General features: G+C 45.1%; 1 protein-coding gene across 1 annotated transcript in view; it reads right to left on the bottom strand.

Moving 5' to 3' along the window:
- The window catches only part of Lmtk2 (lemur tyrosine kinase 2), a 92767-nt gene that overhangs the window by 54082 nt on the left and 23274 nt on the right, over positions 1-15411 (bottom strand). The window contains 2 exon segments of the mRNA XM_028890320.2: positions 6561-6705; positions 11581-11705. Of these exon segments, the coding sequence (XP_028746153.1) occupies positions 6561-6705; positions 11581-11705 (270 nt within the window).

Below are 15411 nucleotides of genomic sequence, written 5' to 3'. Positions count from 1 at the left end.
CATGGGTACCATCAGATCCTCTGGAACTGGAGTTACAGGCAGGTGTGAGCCTTCTAGTGTGACCAAACCTGAGTGAGATAGTTCAGCAGTTAAGAGCACTCACTGGTTTTAAAGAACACTGAAGTTTTGACTCCCAGTATGGTGGTTCACAACAATCCTTAACTCCACTTCTTCTGGATTCCAGAGGCACCAGGCACCCATGCAATGCATATACACAAATGTAGGCAAAACACCCATACACACACATAACTAAAAATAACAAAGATCTTAACAAAATGTTAAGGTGCCACTACAATTCAATGAAGGAAAAACCAGAGTCTTCAGACAATGTTCTTGGGACAGCTAGATAACCATATGTTATTAATTAAACTCCAAAATTAAACTCTAATATCCTATCCTTGGCCTTGGGAGGTAGATTAGTCAGTAGAGTACTTGCTTAGCCTTCTAAAAGCCCCGAGTTCCAGCTCCATAAAATTAGGTATGGTGGCACTCACCTGTAATCCTAGCGCTTGGGGGGATGTGGAGACAGGAGGACCAAGAGTTCAAGATCATCCTCGACTACAAGAGTTGAAGGGCTACAGGAGACCACAGATAGCTAAAAACCAAACAATAAAAAATGCCTTTCCCTACACTATATAAAAAATTAAGCCGGGCGGTGGTGGCGCACGCCTTTAATCCCAGCACTCGGGAGGCAGAGCCAGGCGGATCTCTGCGAGTTCGAGGCCAGCCTGGGCTACCAAGTGAGTCCCAGGAAAGGCGCAAAGCTACATAGAGAAACCCTGTCTCGAAAAACCAAAAAAAAAAATTAACTCCAAACAGATCAGAGGGGCCAGCATGATGACTCAGTGGTGAAAGTTGCCTGCTAACAAGACTAACTACCAGAGTTCAATGCCCAGAACCTACATGAGAGAACTAACTCCCACAAGTTGTCCGCTGTCGTGTGCACCCACACACATATATGCACTTCTCTCCCTCTCTCCCTTTCTCCCTCTCTCTCTCTCTCTCTCTCTCTCTCTCTCTCTCTCTCTCACACACACACACACACACACACACACACACACACACACACACACGGAGGAAGGCAGGGGAGGCAGGAGGGTGAGGAATGGGGGGGTGTCAATCGATCATGGGGCTAGAAAGATAGCTCAGTGCTTGCTGCTCTTGCAGAGGACTCAGATTCAGTTCCCAGCACCCACTTGGAGGCTCCCAACCATCTATAACTCCAGTTCCTAGGGACTGACAGCTTCTTCTGACAGCTAAGGTCATCAAGTATGCCTGTGGTGCACACATATACACTTAAATACATAAAAAAAAAAAAACAACAAATAAATCTTTAAGAAAAGAGATCAGATTAGAGAGCTACATTTAAAAGATGAAACTCATAGAAGATACAGAGATATTAAATCTTCAGGATCTTGGATTTGACAATGGTTTTTAACCATTATGAAATTATGAATTTCATATAATTATGAAACAAATACACACATAACAGAAGGGGAAAAATAAACTGTATTTCACGGAAATAAAAAAAATTTATGGTCAAAGGATATTTTAGAGTGAAAAAGAAAGCCGGATAAATGTAATAATCTGTGCAATCCCATGCTACAGTTGACCTATTACAATGAAGACGTGGCACCGGGACAATGAACAGACACATCAGCTACCAAAGAGAACAGAAAGCCTAGACCAGACCCACACATGTGGGAGCACAGCGCTCAAGAGGACCAAGCATCAAGTGAAGCTAAAAGATGCAGAGATCTACTAAGACCAGACCTGGATCCCACACCCAGAAATCAACTCAAGATAGGCTACAGATTTCACTTAAAATGTAAAAAGTGTGAGTATAGTTCAATGATAGATAGAGTGCTTGCCTACTATGCATGAGCCTCTGGATTTAATCTTTAGCACCACAAAAGAAGTTCTTATCATAACAAGTAGTTTTAATTTTTAAGAGATTTATGTGATGAGTGTTTTGCCTGCATGTATATATGCACACCAAATATTTACTGTGATAATTGCATAAAGGGGGGTGGAGCTAAGCATGTGGGCAAGAAGAGCTATACTGTGGAGACCGCTGCAACTCCTCAATTTGTTATTATCCTAAGACTGCTCTATGAAAGGTCTTCTAAGCCAGGAAATGGTGGTGAATGCCTTTAATCCCAGCACTCAGGAGGCAGAGGCAGGCGGATCTCTGAGTTCGAGGACAGCCCTGGTCTACAGAGTGAGCTCCAGGACAGGACAGCCAGGGCTAGACAGAGAAATCCTGTCTCAAAAAAACCAAAGGAAAAAAAAGCCTTCTAAAAAGGAAACAAAATACTTAAACTGAAAAGTGAGATTAGAGTGTATATGCATTAAAAAATCCTAGAGAAGCTGAGCATGGTGGCACAGGCCTATAATCCCAGTATTTAGGAGGCTAAAGCAGGAGACCAGCCTGGGCTACAAAGACAGATCTTGTTGTCATCACCCTGCACCCCTCACTCCACCCCTCCAGCCTCCCACCCTACCCCCAAAAAAAATCTTCTGGAAAGATATATAAGAAACAAAGAAGAACATTTCATTAGATACTTTTCTATGCTTTGGTTTCAGGACCAAGAGAATATAATTTGTGTTTACATGATCAGGTGTGGTGGTGCACACCTGTAATTCCAGCATCCAGAAGGCAGAGGAAGGCTGATCTCTTCAAGCTGGAGGCCAGCCTGGCCTATATAGTAACTTCCAAACCAGTCAGAGCTAAACCATTAGACCCCTAGCCCCACCAAAAGAGAGAGAGAGAGAGAGAGAGAGAGAGAGAGAGAGAGAGAGAGACAGACAGACAGACAGACAGACAGACAGACAACCCATACTACAGAGGAAAAGAATAGGCCGAGCTTCTAAACGTGCTTGTGAACAGGTAGCACACCTCACATTTCACAAGTTATCTCTAACAATCAGACACTGCTCGCCTGTACAGACGACTGTCAGAATCCCTGTAACTTAGCACGCTACCCACCGGTACTCCATCTGCCCGGCCCAACAGAGCCGCAATCCGCTACTTTGCACATCTTGCACTGAACACTCACCCAGTTGGTTCTTAAACCACACTCAGATGCACTCTCAGGAAGTTCCCCTCTCTGGCTGCACTGACCGTGAGGGGCTGAGAAGGCTTGGGTCCTGTCCCACTCACCAAACCACCCAGGACATCCTTCCTCCTCCTGATGCTATCATCTTCCCAACAGTTGGTGTTTCATCCATTAATGATGCTCTTCCTGTGTGCACGTACAGACACTTTTGATTTCACGCCATCACTATCTCCTTCCGCATCCTCACTTACTTGCTCTAGTGACACAGTACTTCTCCATGTTCAGTCTGTGCGCGTGTTTGCGTGAGCACGTAAGCGTGAAAGTGGAAGCCAAAGAACCACCTTTGGTATCACTCTCCAGGTGTCTTGTACTTTAAGAGTCTCACTAACCTGAAGCTTGCCAAGTAGACCAAGCTGGCTGGCCAGTGAGTCCCAGGGACCTGCCTGTTTGAGCCTCCCCAGTGCTGGGATTACAAGCTTGCACCACCACACCCAGTTTTTTTCACTTGAGTTCTAGGGTTCAAACTCAAGTCCTCTAATGCTTTACCAACTGAGTCATCTCCCCCACCCCATGTTACCCTTTAACTGCGCTCGCTCGTCTCTCTCTCTCTCTCTCTCTCTCTCTCTCTCTCTCTCTCTCTCTCTCTCTCTTTTCTGAGACAGGCTTTCTCTGTATAGCTCTGGCTGTCCTGGAACTCAACTCTGCAGACCAGACTGGCTTTGAACTCAGAGACCTGCCTGCCTCTGCCACCCAAGTGCTGGGATTAAAGGTGTGTACCCCCCCCCCACCCGAGTGCCTCTCTTTAATTTCTTAAAACATTTGTGTGAACTCTTTAATGTGCTTTACAGTTTTTTTGCTACCATGTCAAACTGATGTATAGTGTATTTTTTCTAATACAGAATATTTTATTTTATGAATCAAATTTGGCAATGCTTTCATTCATGGCATCTAGATATAGTGCTGAGCATGGCAAGTCCTTTTATATCCCAGGATGATAAAAATACTTGAGAGTATTCTAAGAAACACAAAATGGTTTCTTCCTATTGAGAAAAATGTTATTTATTGATACATTTGAGGGAGAGCTGTGTGTGTGTAGTGCACACCTACATTTGTGTGTAGATCAAAGGCCAGGTGTTTTCCTGTTGTTCCCCACCTCATTTTGTGAGACAGAATCTCTCAGTGAACCCAGGGCTAACAGTGTTGTCATCCCGCCCAGCCTTTTCCATGGGAAAGGGAGATCCAACCTCAGGTCCCATACTTCTACAGCAGTGAGCCATCTCCCTACCGGGCCAGCTCCCCAGCTCCAAGGACTTCAAGGAGGCTTCAAAAAAGAAAGGCATGGCTGCCTGGCTCACTGTAATTTCTTTCATGCCCTTGTCTCTCTCTCTCTCTTTGTGCTCCTAACCATCCCAACAGACCTTGAAGGGAAACTCTTGGTCTCTTATCTGTCCCCACTCTAAGTGATGCTTCTGCATATGGTTGAAGTAAACACACCCAGAATGCCTCTCCAAGGTGGTTCTTCCTGGTCCCTGAGGAGTGAAGCTACAAAGATAGGGATCTGGAATTCTCAGCAGCCACTCTCTCTTCCAAGGAGAGAATTGCCTGAGAGATGAAGCTGACAGGCAAAGACTATAAAAAAGCTGACTGAATTTGAAGGCCCTGAATCAAGCTATTTCAAGGCCATCTCCATCTTTTTTCCTTCCACAATCTGGTCTCTCTTCCACCAGTCTCATCTGAGTTAGGATTCTACTGCCTACAATTAAGATGGACCGAGCAGCTCAGTGCTTCCTTAAGTAGAAGGAAGTAAACAATGACATAAACAAGCAGAAGCATTTCCATTGAGGCTTAAGCGATCCCAAAGATTCATTGGACTCCTTTTAAATACCATTTTGATTGAAGCCTACCCTTGAATATTATTATTTAGAGAAATTAAAGCTAAATACATTACATGTCATTTAAAAGTTGTTTTGAATTATGCATTTTATTTTATGTGTCAAAGTGTTTTGCCTGCATGTATGTCTGTATACCACAAGGATGCCTGGTACCTCCGGATGTTCGAAGAGGCCACTGGATCCTCTGCAACTCTCCACTTTTATTTTTTGAGACAGGCTCTCTCACGGAACCTGAAGCTCACTGATTTGTCTAGACTGGATAGCCGGTAAGCTCCAAGGATCCCAACCCCTAACCCCGGGGTTAACATGTAAACTGCCATGCCTGGCTTTTGCGTGGTGCCGGGGATCTGCTCTCAGGTCTTCATTTTTGCATGGTAAACACTTTACTCTCTGAGCCATCTCCCCTGAGCACCATGTTCTGGCTTACTTTCTTTCTTCTTTTATTCCTCCCTCCCTTCCTTTCTTCCTTCTGACGTCCTGGAGCTCACTGTGTAGACCAAGACAGAGGGCTGGTATTAAAGGTGTGTGTCACCAGCTATGTCTAGCTTACTTTTTCTTTTAGTCATCACATACTGTGGTGGTTTGCATGAGAATGCCGCACCCCCCCCCATAGGCTCATATGTTTGCATGCTTGATCCCCAGTTGGTGGAACTATTTTGGGAAAAATTAAAGATGTGGCCTTGTTGAAGGAGGTGTCATTGGAGGTGGGCTTTGAGGTTTCAAAAGTCCATGTGAGGCCCAGTCTCCCCCTCTCTGCCTCAGATCAGGACATAACCTCTTAACTACTGCTCCTGTCTGCTGCCACGTTCCCTGCCATGATGATCATGGACACACCCTCTGAAACTGCAAGCAAGCCCCCAATTAAATGCTTTCTTCTATAAACTGCCTTGGTCATGGAGTCTCTTCATGGCAGCACAACAGTAACTAAGACAAGTGCCCGCAGGAGGATAAAGCTGGGTGTGTACTGCCCTGAACATGCCCCACAGTGCGATGGCTACCACAAAAGGCAGGGTTAGTACCTGCAAGGACTTAAACAGCCTTCCTTTTACAGTCTTGGGAAACTCTACTTCTTGAACCACAGTTACATTATAACAGGAAATAAAATCTACAAAACCTTATGAAAAGCCAGTCCACTTAATATAGCTCACTATGGCCCTCCTCAGTCAGGCAGCACACATCAAGGTAAGCAGTGTCATGGGCTAGAGAAACCAGCCTACCAGAGACAGCACATGAGCCTTTTTGCTTTTTACATTTTTTTAGAGAAAGGGTTTTGTGTAACCCAGGACGACCCTGAACTCCTGATCTTCCTGCCTCCACCTCCCAAGTGCCACAATTATAGACACTTGCTATGCACCCAGTTTATGCAATGCTGGATATCGAACCCAGGGCTTTGTCCATGCTAAGCAAGAACTCTTAACAACTGAGCTACACCCCAGCCTCCATTTCAATGTTTCAGGAAGAACTCAGGAAGGGACAGACAGCTTTTACAGGATGAGTCTGACTCTAACGATGCAGTGTGACAGGCAGAGGAAGAGATGGCAGCTGTGGCTACATACTCCATGTCTGGAATGAGGTCATGGACGTCTGACAGAAGGACAAAAGGTCTTACCCACAGAAGACTGGAACTGGGATGGCGCTGGAAGGGAAATATTTGGCACTGAGAGTGTGAAGACCTCTGCTGGGGACTGGACGGAGGGGGTGTCTTCTGCTGGTGGTGTGAAATCTATCTCATCATCAAAATTATCTTCAAATTCCTGCAATCAAAGAAAAATTGCATAAGAAAAGCAGGCTGTGATTGCTGAAACAAGGAGTGTTTACGCGCTCATCTGGAATACCCGGATAAGGAGTGTTTACGCGCTCATCTGGAATACCCAGCCATAGTTTTATCCAATTCATATTTACTTCTAGTAAAAAGCACAAGTAATTATGCTCACTAACTCCAAATAGCAGAAAAAATAAGATGTTTTCTTTCTTGTTTTGCCTTTTTTTTCAGTCTAGTCTCCCATATCCTAGGCTAGCCTACAGCTGACCCTCCTGCTCCTTCTCCCCAAGTGCTAGGACAGCAGGCATGTACCACTATATCTGGAATGAGAATAAGATTTTAAAGTAAGCAATAAATATTTATGTAATTTTTTAAGGTGACAGCTTAAAGTTTAAAAAAAAATTCTAAAATGCCCACAGAACTTAACCTGGAAATATCTGCTCAGGCTTAAAAGTTTCAAGGACTGAAAAGGCCAAGAATTGTTAAGAGATTAAACAATTCTTTCAAAAGAATCATTATTTACTGTCATAAATCTCTTTGCAAATTGGGTCAAAGTTAATTTTATTCTGAAATTTTCTAATTGCACTTCTAACTGCAATGTGATTTCTACTGAAACAAAAGAGTTTAAAAATTCAGATATTTAAGTGGCTGGGGAGAGGGTTCAATGTAGAGCACTTGTTGCTCTTGCAGAGAATCTGGGTTCAGTTCTCAGTCCGCATGGCATTAACAGCTGGCTCTTCATATGTGCTTGTGCACATACCCACATACACATATATGCATAGTTACAAATAATGAAACTACTCGGCTTTAATAAGAAACCATGCCAGGAGCTGGGTGTGGCAGGCAGTACATGCCTTGTAATCCCAGTTACTCAGGAGATCTAGGCAAAATAGAAAGTTCAAGGCCAGTCCCTACTATGGAGTAAGTTCAAGGCCAGCCTGGCCAACTTAGTAAGAATATGTCTCAAAATAAATAAATGCAATACAGTAGAAAGAGGGCTGGAGTCAGTGGTGCTGCACTAGCCTAGCATGTGGCAGAGCTTGGGCTCCATCCCAGCACCACAAAACAAAGCCATCTGAGACGGCCTCAACTGAGACTACCAAGCTTCGGGAATCTTCAATGACTTGGATGGGCAAATGTATCCTGACCCCTCCTATTCTCATCCATGTGATCTGGGTGTCCTTCGGGGGCCCAGGTGAACTTAACGGAGCTTATAGAAGATTAACAAGCCATCTCTTACTTCCGATAATTATCAAGTGTCATCCCTGAGAGCACCAGAATAGAGACAGGGAACAGATTCGGGAACAAAATTCTTCCTTTTTTTTTTTTTTTTTTTTTTTGCCATCACCCTTCTTTTCACTTTCCTTTTCTGTCCCATTCCCTTAGCGACCCACCCACTACAAGAAAAAACTACAAATAGTATTGGGAGACTTCTGACATTTAGGTTTCTGCACACACGTGAGCAGACATTCTTAGGCACTAAACCACACTACTGCTATTTGCATGCAGCTAAAACGAGGTTCTGAAAGTTCAGTGTGAGAGTCAATGCTGGGTGTGATGGTGCAGCACTTGGGAGGTGGAGGAAGGAGGGCCAGCAGCTCAAGGCTACCAGCGCTACACGAGACTTTGTTCAAGGAAAAAAAAAGAAGAAAAGTAAATAAAAGAAAAGTGGGAGAAAAACCTGTTCCATTTTTGTGCCTGTGGCATGTGGGTCAGAAGACAAGTTTGGGTGTTGGCCTTTGCTTTCCTGTTTGAGACAGGTCTCCTTGTTGTCCTCTACTGCCTATGTCAGGCTAGTTGGTCCTCTAGCTTCTGGCAGGCCTCCCATCTCCGCTCTGGGACACTGGGATTATAGACACGTGTTATTGTGTCTGGCTTTACACAAGTTCTGAGGATCTGAACTCAGGTCCTCACACTTACATAGCAACTGCTTTACCCACCGAACCACCTTCCCAGCTCCCAGCTGTACATTCATAACCCTCTCTTGTTAAAAGGATTTCATCCATCACACCTTAAAAATGTCACTTAAAATTAGGCAGCAATTATGATATACCTGTAGATATGCCAGTAGACTCTAAAGATTCAGGGAGATGATACTGTGTAATAATAATAATAAAAAAAATACTGAGATAAAGCCAAATGGCTTCCTGATCTGTAAATGTCTTTCCCAGGGCCACTCAGGCCCTGCAACTGCAGAGCTCTAAGTCTAAAGGAAACTAACCAACATGTCATCAACATCAATAAATACTCATTCAGTCACAGACTCTGAAGCTGGAGAGCTCAAACACACTGCAGCCTTGCATCAGTCATGGGGCAGCTGCAAAGTGATGTACATTCCCAGACTCTGAGCTGCATCACAATTGGCTCCCTTGTGAATACTCACATTCAAACACCCAGATCAATCTAAGGCAAGGATGCAGTATCTGGAAACATGAGAAGAGGCCAGACTTTGGTATCAGCAACCCCATCAGACTTTTATCTTTGTCCCCAAGTGGCCAGGTTTCTGAGCAAAGTCCCTTGGCAGGACTGATGGCCAGGGGATACAGGTTCTGGATCTACTGTTGTGCTCTCAACAGGGAAGTCAGCGAGTTCCCACAGAGGCGTGTGCATCGATGTGAGCCTTGGGGGCAGGGTGTTGATGCATAAAGCCCACAGGTGCCCCAGGCCACCACTACCACAGACTGTGGTCTGGGCTGAGGATTCCCTACAGGTCTCCCCTGCATTTAGCTTTCTGTGCAGGGCAAAGCGTTGAGCCAGGAGGACAGTGTACTTCCCTATCTCCTCAGAGGCACCAGAGATTCCAAGTGCAGACAGCACAGAATAAAAATGACTTGAGGGGGTCTGGAGAGAGAGCTCAGTCCACAAAGTACTTGCTGTGAAAGTGTTTTGAGACAGGCTGTCCTAGAACTAGCAATCCTCTGCCCTCAGCTTCCCACAGTCTGGGATCACATTCATACAACCATCACACCCAGCTTATATACTCCTTCTAAACAAATGTTGTGAGGCCCTAATATGTCAACACATGAGCAATAAATAATTTCTAGAAAGAGTTCCCAGTTGGTTTGCTGATAGATCCATCCATCTGTTGCTACTATACCAGATCCTCAGTTATACTGACTGTAGATAGGAAGTGTCCTAGTAGGAAGTGTTATTCACTTTAGGGAATTAAGGTTTAGAGACAAACTTGAGGTTTTCAGTACCCTTCCTCATACACAAAAACTGAGGAAATCCCTTTGCTTTTATGAGCTAATGATCACAAATTTGCCAGCTTACACAAAAGTCTGAAAGAAACCAAAACCTGCCTGATCTTCCGTGCAGACAATGAATAAGTTAATTCAATCACCACACACAGTTCTTTATTTAAACAAAAACTTAAGACACACCATCAATAAGTGCTCACTGTCAGAGGTTCCCAGAAGGTTGGGGAGACAGCTTGGTTGGTAAACTGTCTGCTCTGCAAGCCTGAGGACCCGAGTTCAATCCCCAGCACCCAGGTAAAAGCCAAACATAAGCAGGATGGGGTGGTGCACACCTTTAATCCCAGCACTCGGGAGGCAGAGGCAGGTGGATCTCTGTGAGTTCGAGGCCAGCCTGGTCTACAGAGCAAGATCCAGGACAGGCACCAAAACTACACAGAGAAACCCTGTCTTGGAAAAACAAAACAAAACAAAACAAGAGAACAAAAAGCAAGACATGGTGATGCACACTTGTAATCCCATTGCTAGGGAGGTGAAGACAGGCAGAACCCTGGGGGTCACTGGCCAGTCAGCCTAGCCTTATCCATGAACTCCAGTCTCAAAGAGAGATCCTGTCTCCAAAAAAACAAAAACACCCAACTTGGGATGGCTCCCAAAGAACAACCTATAAGGTTGACCTCTGGTCTCTATATGTACATGCACACATATAGAAGTGTACTTGCACAAACACGTGTACACATACATACTCCCTCCCAGCAGGGCTGACAAACTATAGTTGATGGGTCCATTCCAAGTCACCTACTTTTGTCAATCAAATTATACTGGCACAAAGTCAGGCCCATTTGTTAACAGAGCATCTGTCATTGATACAGCACTACAATGGCAGGGTGGAGGGTGAGAAGGCTATAGCAGAGAGATTCTGTGGCCCACAACACTTTGCTATACACAAGGACAGGAAAAGAAAAGTCCAGTGACCCTTGCTCCCAAGAGAATGTGAGCCACAGTAATGCTACTGATAAATGTCTCAGCTGAGCCGGGCGTTGGTGGCGCACGCCTTTAATCCCAGCACTCGGGAGGCAGAGGCAGGCGGATCTCTGTGAGTTCGAGGCCAGCCTGGGCTACCAAGTGAGCTCCAGGAAAGGCGCAAAGCTACACAGAGAAACCCTGTCTCGAAAAACCAAAAAAAAATAAAAAAAAAAAATAAATAAAAAAAAAAAAAAAAAAAAATGTCTCAGCTGTTTTAGGGATGGGGAAATGACTCAGTCAATAAACTGCTTGCCTTGTACACATGAGGAGGACCTGAGTTCAATCTCCCAAACACATGTAAAAATGCTGGATGTGATCGCAAGGCCCAGCACTAGGGAGGTAGAGACAGGTGGATCCCTGGGGTTTGATGGCCAGTCAGTCCTGCCTACTCAGCAGACTCCAGGCCAGCGAGAGACCCTGTCTCAAAAGGGTGTCACTGAAGATGGCAGCCTGAGGTTGTAGTCTGGCTTCCATGTGTACTCACCTGTGCATGTGAACACGTGTACAGTGTGTGAAGCGTAAGCATGCGTGCTCGCGAGCGCACATGCGTGTGCGTGTACACACACACACACACACACACACACACACACACACACTTTAAAAACCAGCAGCTGATTTTAAATGTCCATGCCATCTGTGCTCACCTTAAAGTCTATTTCTGGGTCCTTACAGCAGGAAACACAGTTTGCAATTAACACTATCAGGATCATTAAACTGCACACGGACAGGATCACAAACAGGGAGGGAACTTCTGCCACAAGTGCTTCCCCTGCAAAGACAGAAATTATGTTAAAATGTAATTCCCAAGTCGACTTTAATTGACTGAACCAACACCTTTTCTTCTAGATATAAATGGGACCAAGGGCTCACAAAAAATACTGCTTCATCACTCTAGAAGAGGCCAAGTGCTGTAGATTTGGAGAGGCACTGCAAAGAAAACAGCTCCAGTCCTTCCGCTGAGCTCCACTGGTGCTCAGATCTTACATCTGCACGGCACTTTCCCACCATGAGGGCAAGACTCGTAGACAGGATGAGCCGAGCTTAGACTGTCCTTAATTGTCTCCTAGTCTCCTCCAATTTCTGACAGTTTCTCAGTCTTCCCAACAGTTCTGGAGAGTGCTGCTCAGTATGTGTGGTATGTCCCTCAACTTGGGTGGCCTGGTGTTCCCAAGACCACGGAGTGATTACAGGTATTTGGGGAGAACCCACAACAGCACAGGAGGGAACGCCTCCGCTCCTGCACTTGCAGCACATCAGAGGCACATGACTTGTTCCGGGTGGCGTGAGCTTTGCCCATGTGATCCAGGGGGTCTTGTCATCATCAAGTCAGACTTGATCTGCCTTCTGAGCAGAGCCAAAGCCTAGTGCATATCCACTGATGAAAACTAAGAGGCCCAAAATGAACTGCAAACAGGAACTAGGTTCTTTTTCAATAACCAAAGTCTGTTTGTAAAAGCAATACTGATGCCCCATTCTTGCCAGGAGGTACTGAGAAGCTAGCTGAAGACTTCCTGGAATCTGTGTATCAGCCAAGGTTTGTCAAGAATCTACTAGAAAGGCTGGAGAGACAGCTCAGTGGTTAAGAACATTGGCTTCTCTTCCAGAAGAACCAATTGGTAACTCCAGTTCCAGGGGAACCCTCTGAGGCACTGCATCCACATAGTCAACATATATACATTCAGGTAAAACACCCATACAAAGAAAATAAAAATAAATCCTTTTTTCCAAAAAGGCTTGATTTTGGCCTGGAACTCACTGAAAATAGTTCAGACTGACTTTGAACTCACAGAAACACCTGCCTCTGCCTACTGAGTACTGCTATCACGTCCAGCCTTCTACCATATATATATTTGACACGAAGTCTCTCTCTGTACCTGGATCCCACTAAGTTCTGGAATGGCTGGTCAGCGAGCCCCAGTGACGTCCCTGCCTCTGCCACCCCAGCACTGGGACTGCATCTGTGTACCACCACTTTAGCTTTTGTACACAGGTACTGGGGGCAAACTCAGGTCCTCATGCTCACTCAGGAAGCAATTTAATGACTGAGCTATCTCCCCAAGCCTGCCAGTGATTTATTTATTCTTAATAACTACACCTCTTCCACTGGATGCACATAATAAAGACCAAATATGACCCTAGAGAATTGTATAGCTGAGTGCTTTCCTATCCAATATGTCAGATTTTACTGATTTCCAAAACACGGTTTGTCAGCGGGTGGTGGTAGTGCACGTCTTTATCCCAACACTTGGAGGCAGAGGCAGGTGGACCTCTGAGCCTGGTCTACAAATCAAGCTCCAGGGCTTTTACACAGAGAAACTCTGTCACGAAAACAAACAAACAAAAAAACATGGTTTTCCACCACTTTTTTTTATGTGTATGCATGTGCAGGTTTGTGTGTGTGTGTGTGTGTGTGTGTGTGTGTGTGTGTGTGTGTGTGTGTGTCTGTGTAGGTCAGGGTCTGATGTCAGCAATCTCAGTCACTTTTTCATCTTATCCTTTCATGGCAGGATCTCTCAATCAAACCCAGAGTTCATTGAATGGCTAGTCACCCCCACTTCACCTTGAGGGCTGTCATGGTGAATACCTGGTATTCACATGGATTCAGGGGATCCAAACTCCAGGCCTCTTTCTTGAGTGACAAGTGCTTTAAAAGCTGCTGGACTATCTTCCCAATTCCCCTCCCCTTTTTGTTCAGATAGGGTCTTGCTATATAACCCAGGCTGCCCTCAAGCTTTCAATGGTTCTTCCTCAGCATCTTGAGTGTCAGAATTATAGATGTGCACTACTAATGTGTCCAGCTTGCCCACCACATTTTAACATCTCTGAATTTCCAGTACATCACACCTGAAATCATGTTGGTTTAACTGGCAGCATTCTTTTTTTGTAATGGTACAGAAGGAAAGGTGTGGCTTATAATTGATTGCAGCTGAGATTTGATAAAAGGCAGCATTATTTCATCTGATTGGCACAACACCTGATGGAACTGGACCAGCCCCACATCATAGATAAGGAAACTGATATGTCCAGAGCCTGTGCTGGGAAAGCAGCACTAGAGGCCAAGTGTTAAGAACATGTCCCCACCCTTCCTAGACACCATGGCTCTAAAGCCTCCATGTGATTAACTTTTTTGGGCTTTTGTCCCAGGATATGGCCCTGGCTAGTCTGGAACTCACAGAGCTCCACCTGCTTGTGTGTGGGACTAAGGCCTGTGCCACCATGCCTGGCACCACAGCTTAGCATTTACACTTACAAAATCCTAGTATATTTAACCCAAGCTCACCGCCACCTAAGGGCTTCGAAGCTCCTTTTCCAAACTCCACAAAGAAGGTATCGTTTTCTTCTCCTCTCTTTTCATTTTCAAACACTAATCTATTTCTTACCAAAACTGGATCATAGGGCTGCCTGAAGGCTGGCCCAATGATCTGACTCACACATTGGTCTTCTGTGAGTCACTAAGCAGGCATGAAAAGACAGACTCATGTTAACAATGAGTCCTGCCAAGCTCACCTACCTTTTTACGTACTTTCTTGTTTTGTTTTGTTTCCGTTTCCTCTCTCTCTCTCTCTCTCTCTCTCTCTCTCTCTCTCTCTCTCTCTCTCTCTCTCTCTCTCTGTGTGTGTGTGTGTGTGGTGTGTGTGTGTGTGGTCAGTGCACAAACATATGCCAGTGTGCATGTACAAGTATGTGTGCAGGTTGGAGGACAATCTCGGTGGTCCTCAGATCTCACCCTGACCTAGAACTTCACCAAGCAGGACATACCAGCTGGCCAGGGAGCTCCAGGAATACACAGTCTCCAGCTCTCAGCTTGCCAATGCTGGGATTATACTGGTTCAACACTGTATTCCACTTGTATGCAGATTCTGGGGATCAAGCTCAGGCCTTCTCTCCTCACATTGGTGAGGGAAAAACTCCCATAAAATGAGGAAATGAAGCCATAGACTTGAAGGTGAGCTGGGTTTGCTTAAACCACAGAGAGGAAGTAAATTCTAGAAGCAAGAACCACAACTGAAATCCCCAGGCCCTAGTGGTTAAACTAGAAACCCAGCCTCGGAAAGGCTCTTGTCTGCCAACTGTCAGGAAACTATTAAGCCAGTTTCTCTTTAACATGCTCTGCCTACAGCATTCAGTAATGCACAAGTCAAAGCAATTGTCTGCTGTAGAAAAACATCAACAGTGACAGGCATGTCACCATACCCTCAGACAGCTCCCCAGGCTCCACAGAGGAGGAAGATAATGAGGGGCTTGGGTTCCTTAATGCACTTCCCCCAAGACACTATTTAAAAACACCTGGCATCTCGAAAGCACATTCCATTGCATTTTGATCCCACAGTTTTCAAAGCACTCTAAATAGCTGTCTAGTACTTGACTTACTAAGCAGAAAACTTGAGGAACTCTATGAGGTAGGTGGGTACCTACTATTTGCTTTAGAGACAGGTAATTTGGGAAGGGTGATAATTTCCCAGTAATGACTCATG

The sequence above is a fragment of the Peromyscus leucopus genome, chromosome 23 (genome assembly GCF_004664715.2).
Source record: "Peromyscus leucopus breed LL Stock chromosome 23, UCI_PerLeu_2.1, whole genome shotgun sequence".
Classification (NCBI taxonomy): Eukaryota; Metazoa; Chordata; class Mammalia; order Rodentia; family Cricetidae; genus Peromyscus; species Peromyscus leucopus.
The sequence above is the reverse complement of the archived record's forward strand: the minus strand, read 5'-3'. Positions and strand labels throughout refer to the sequence as shown.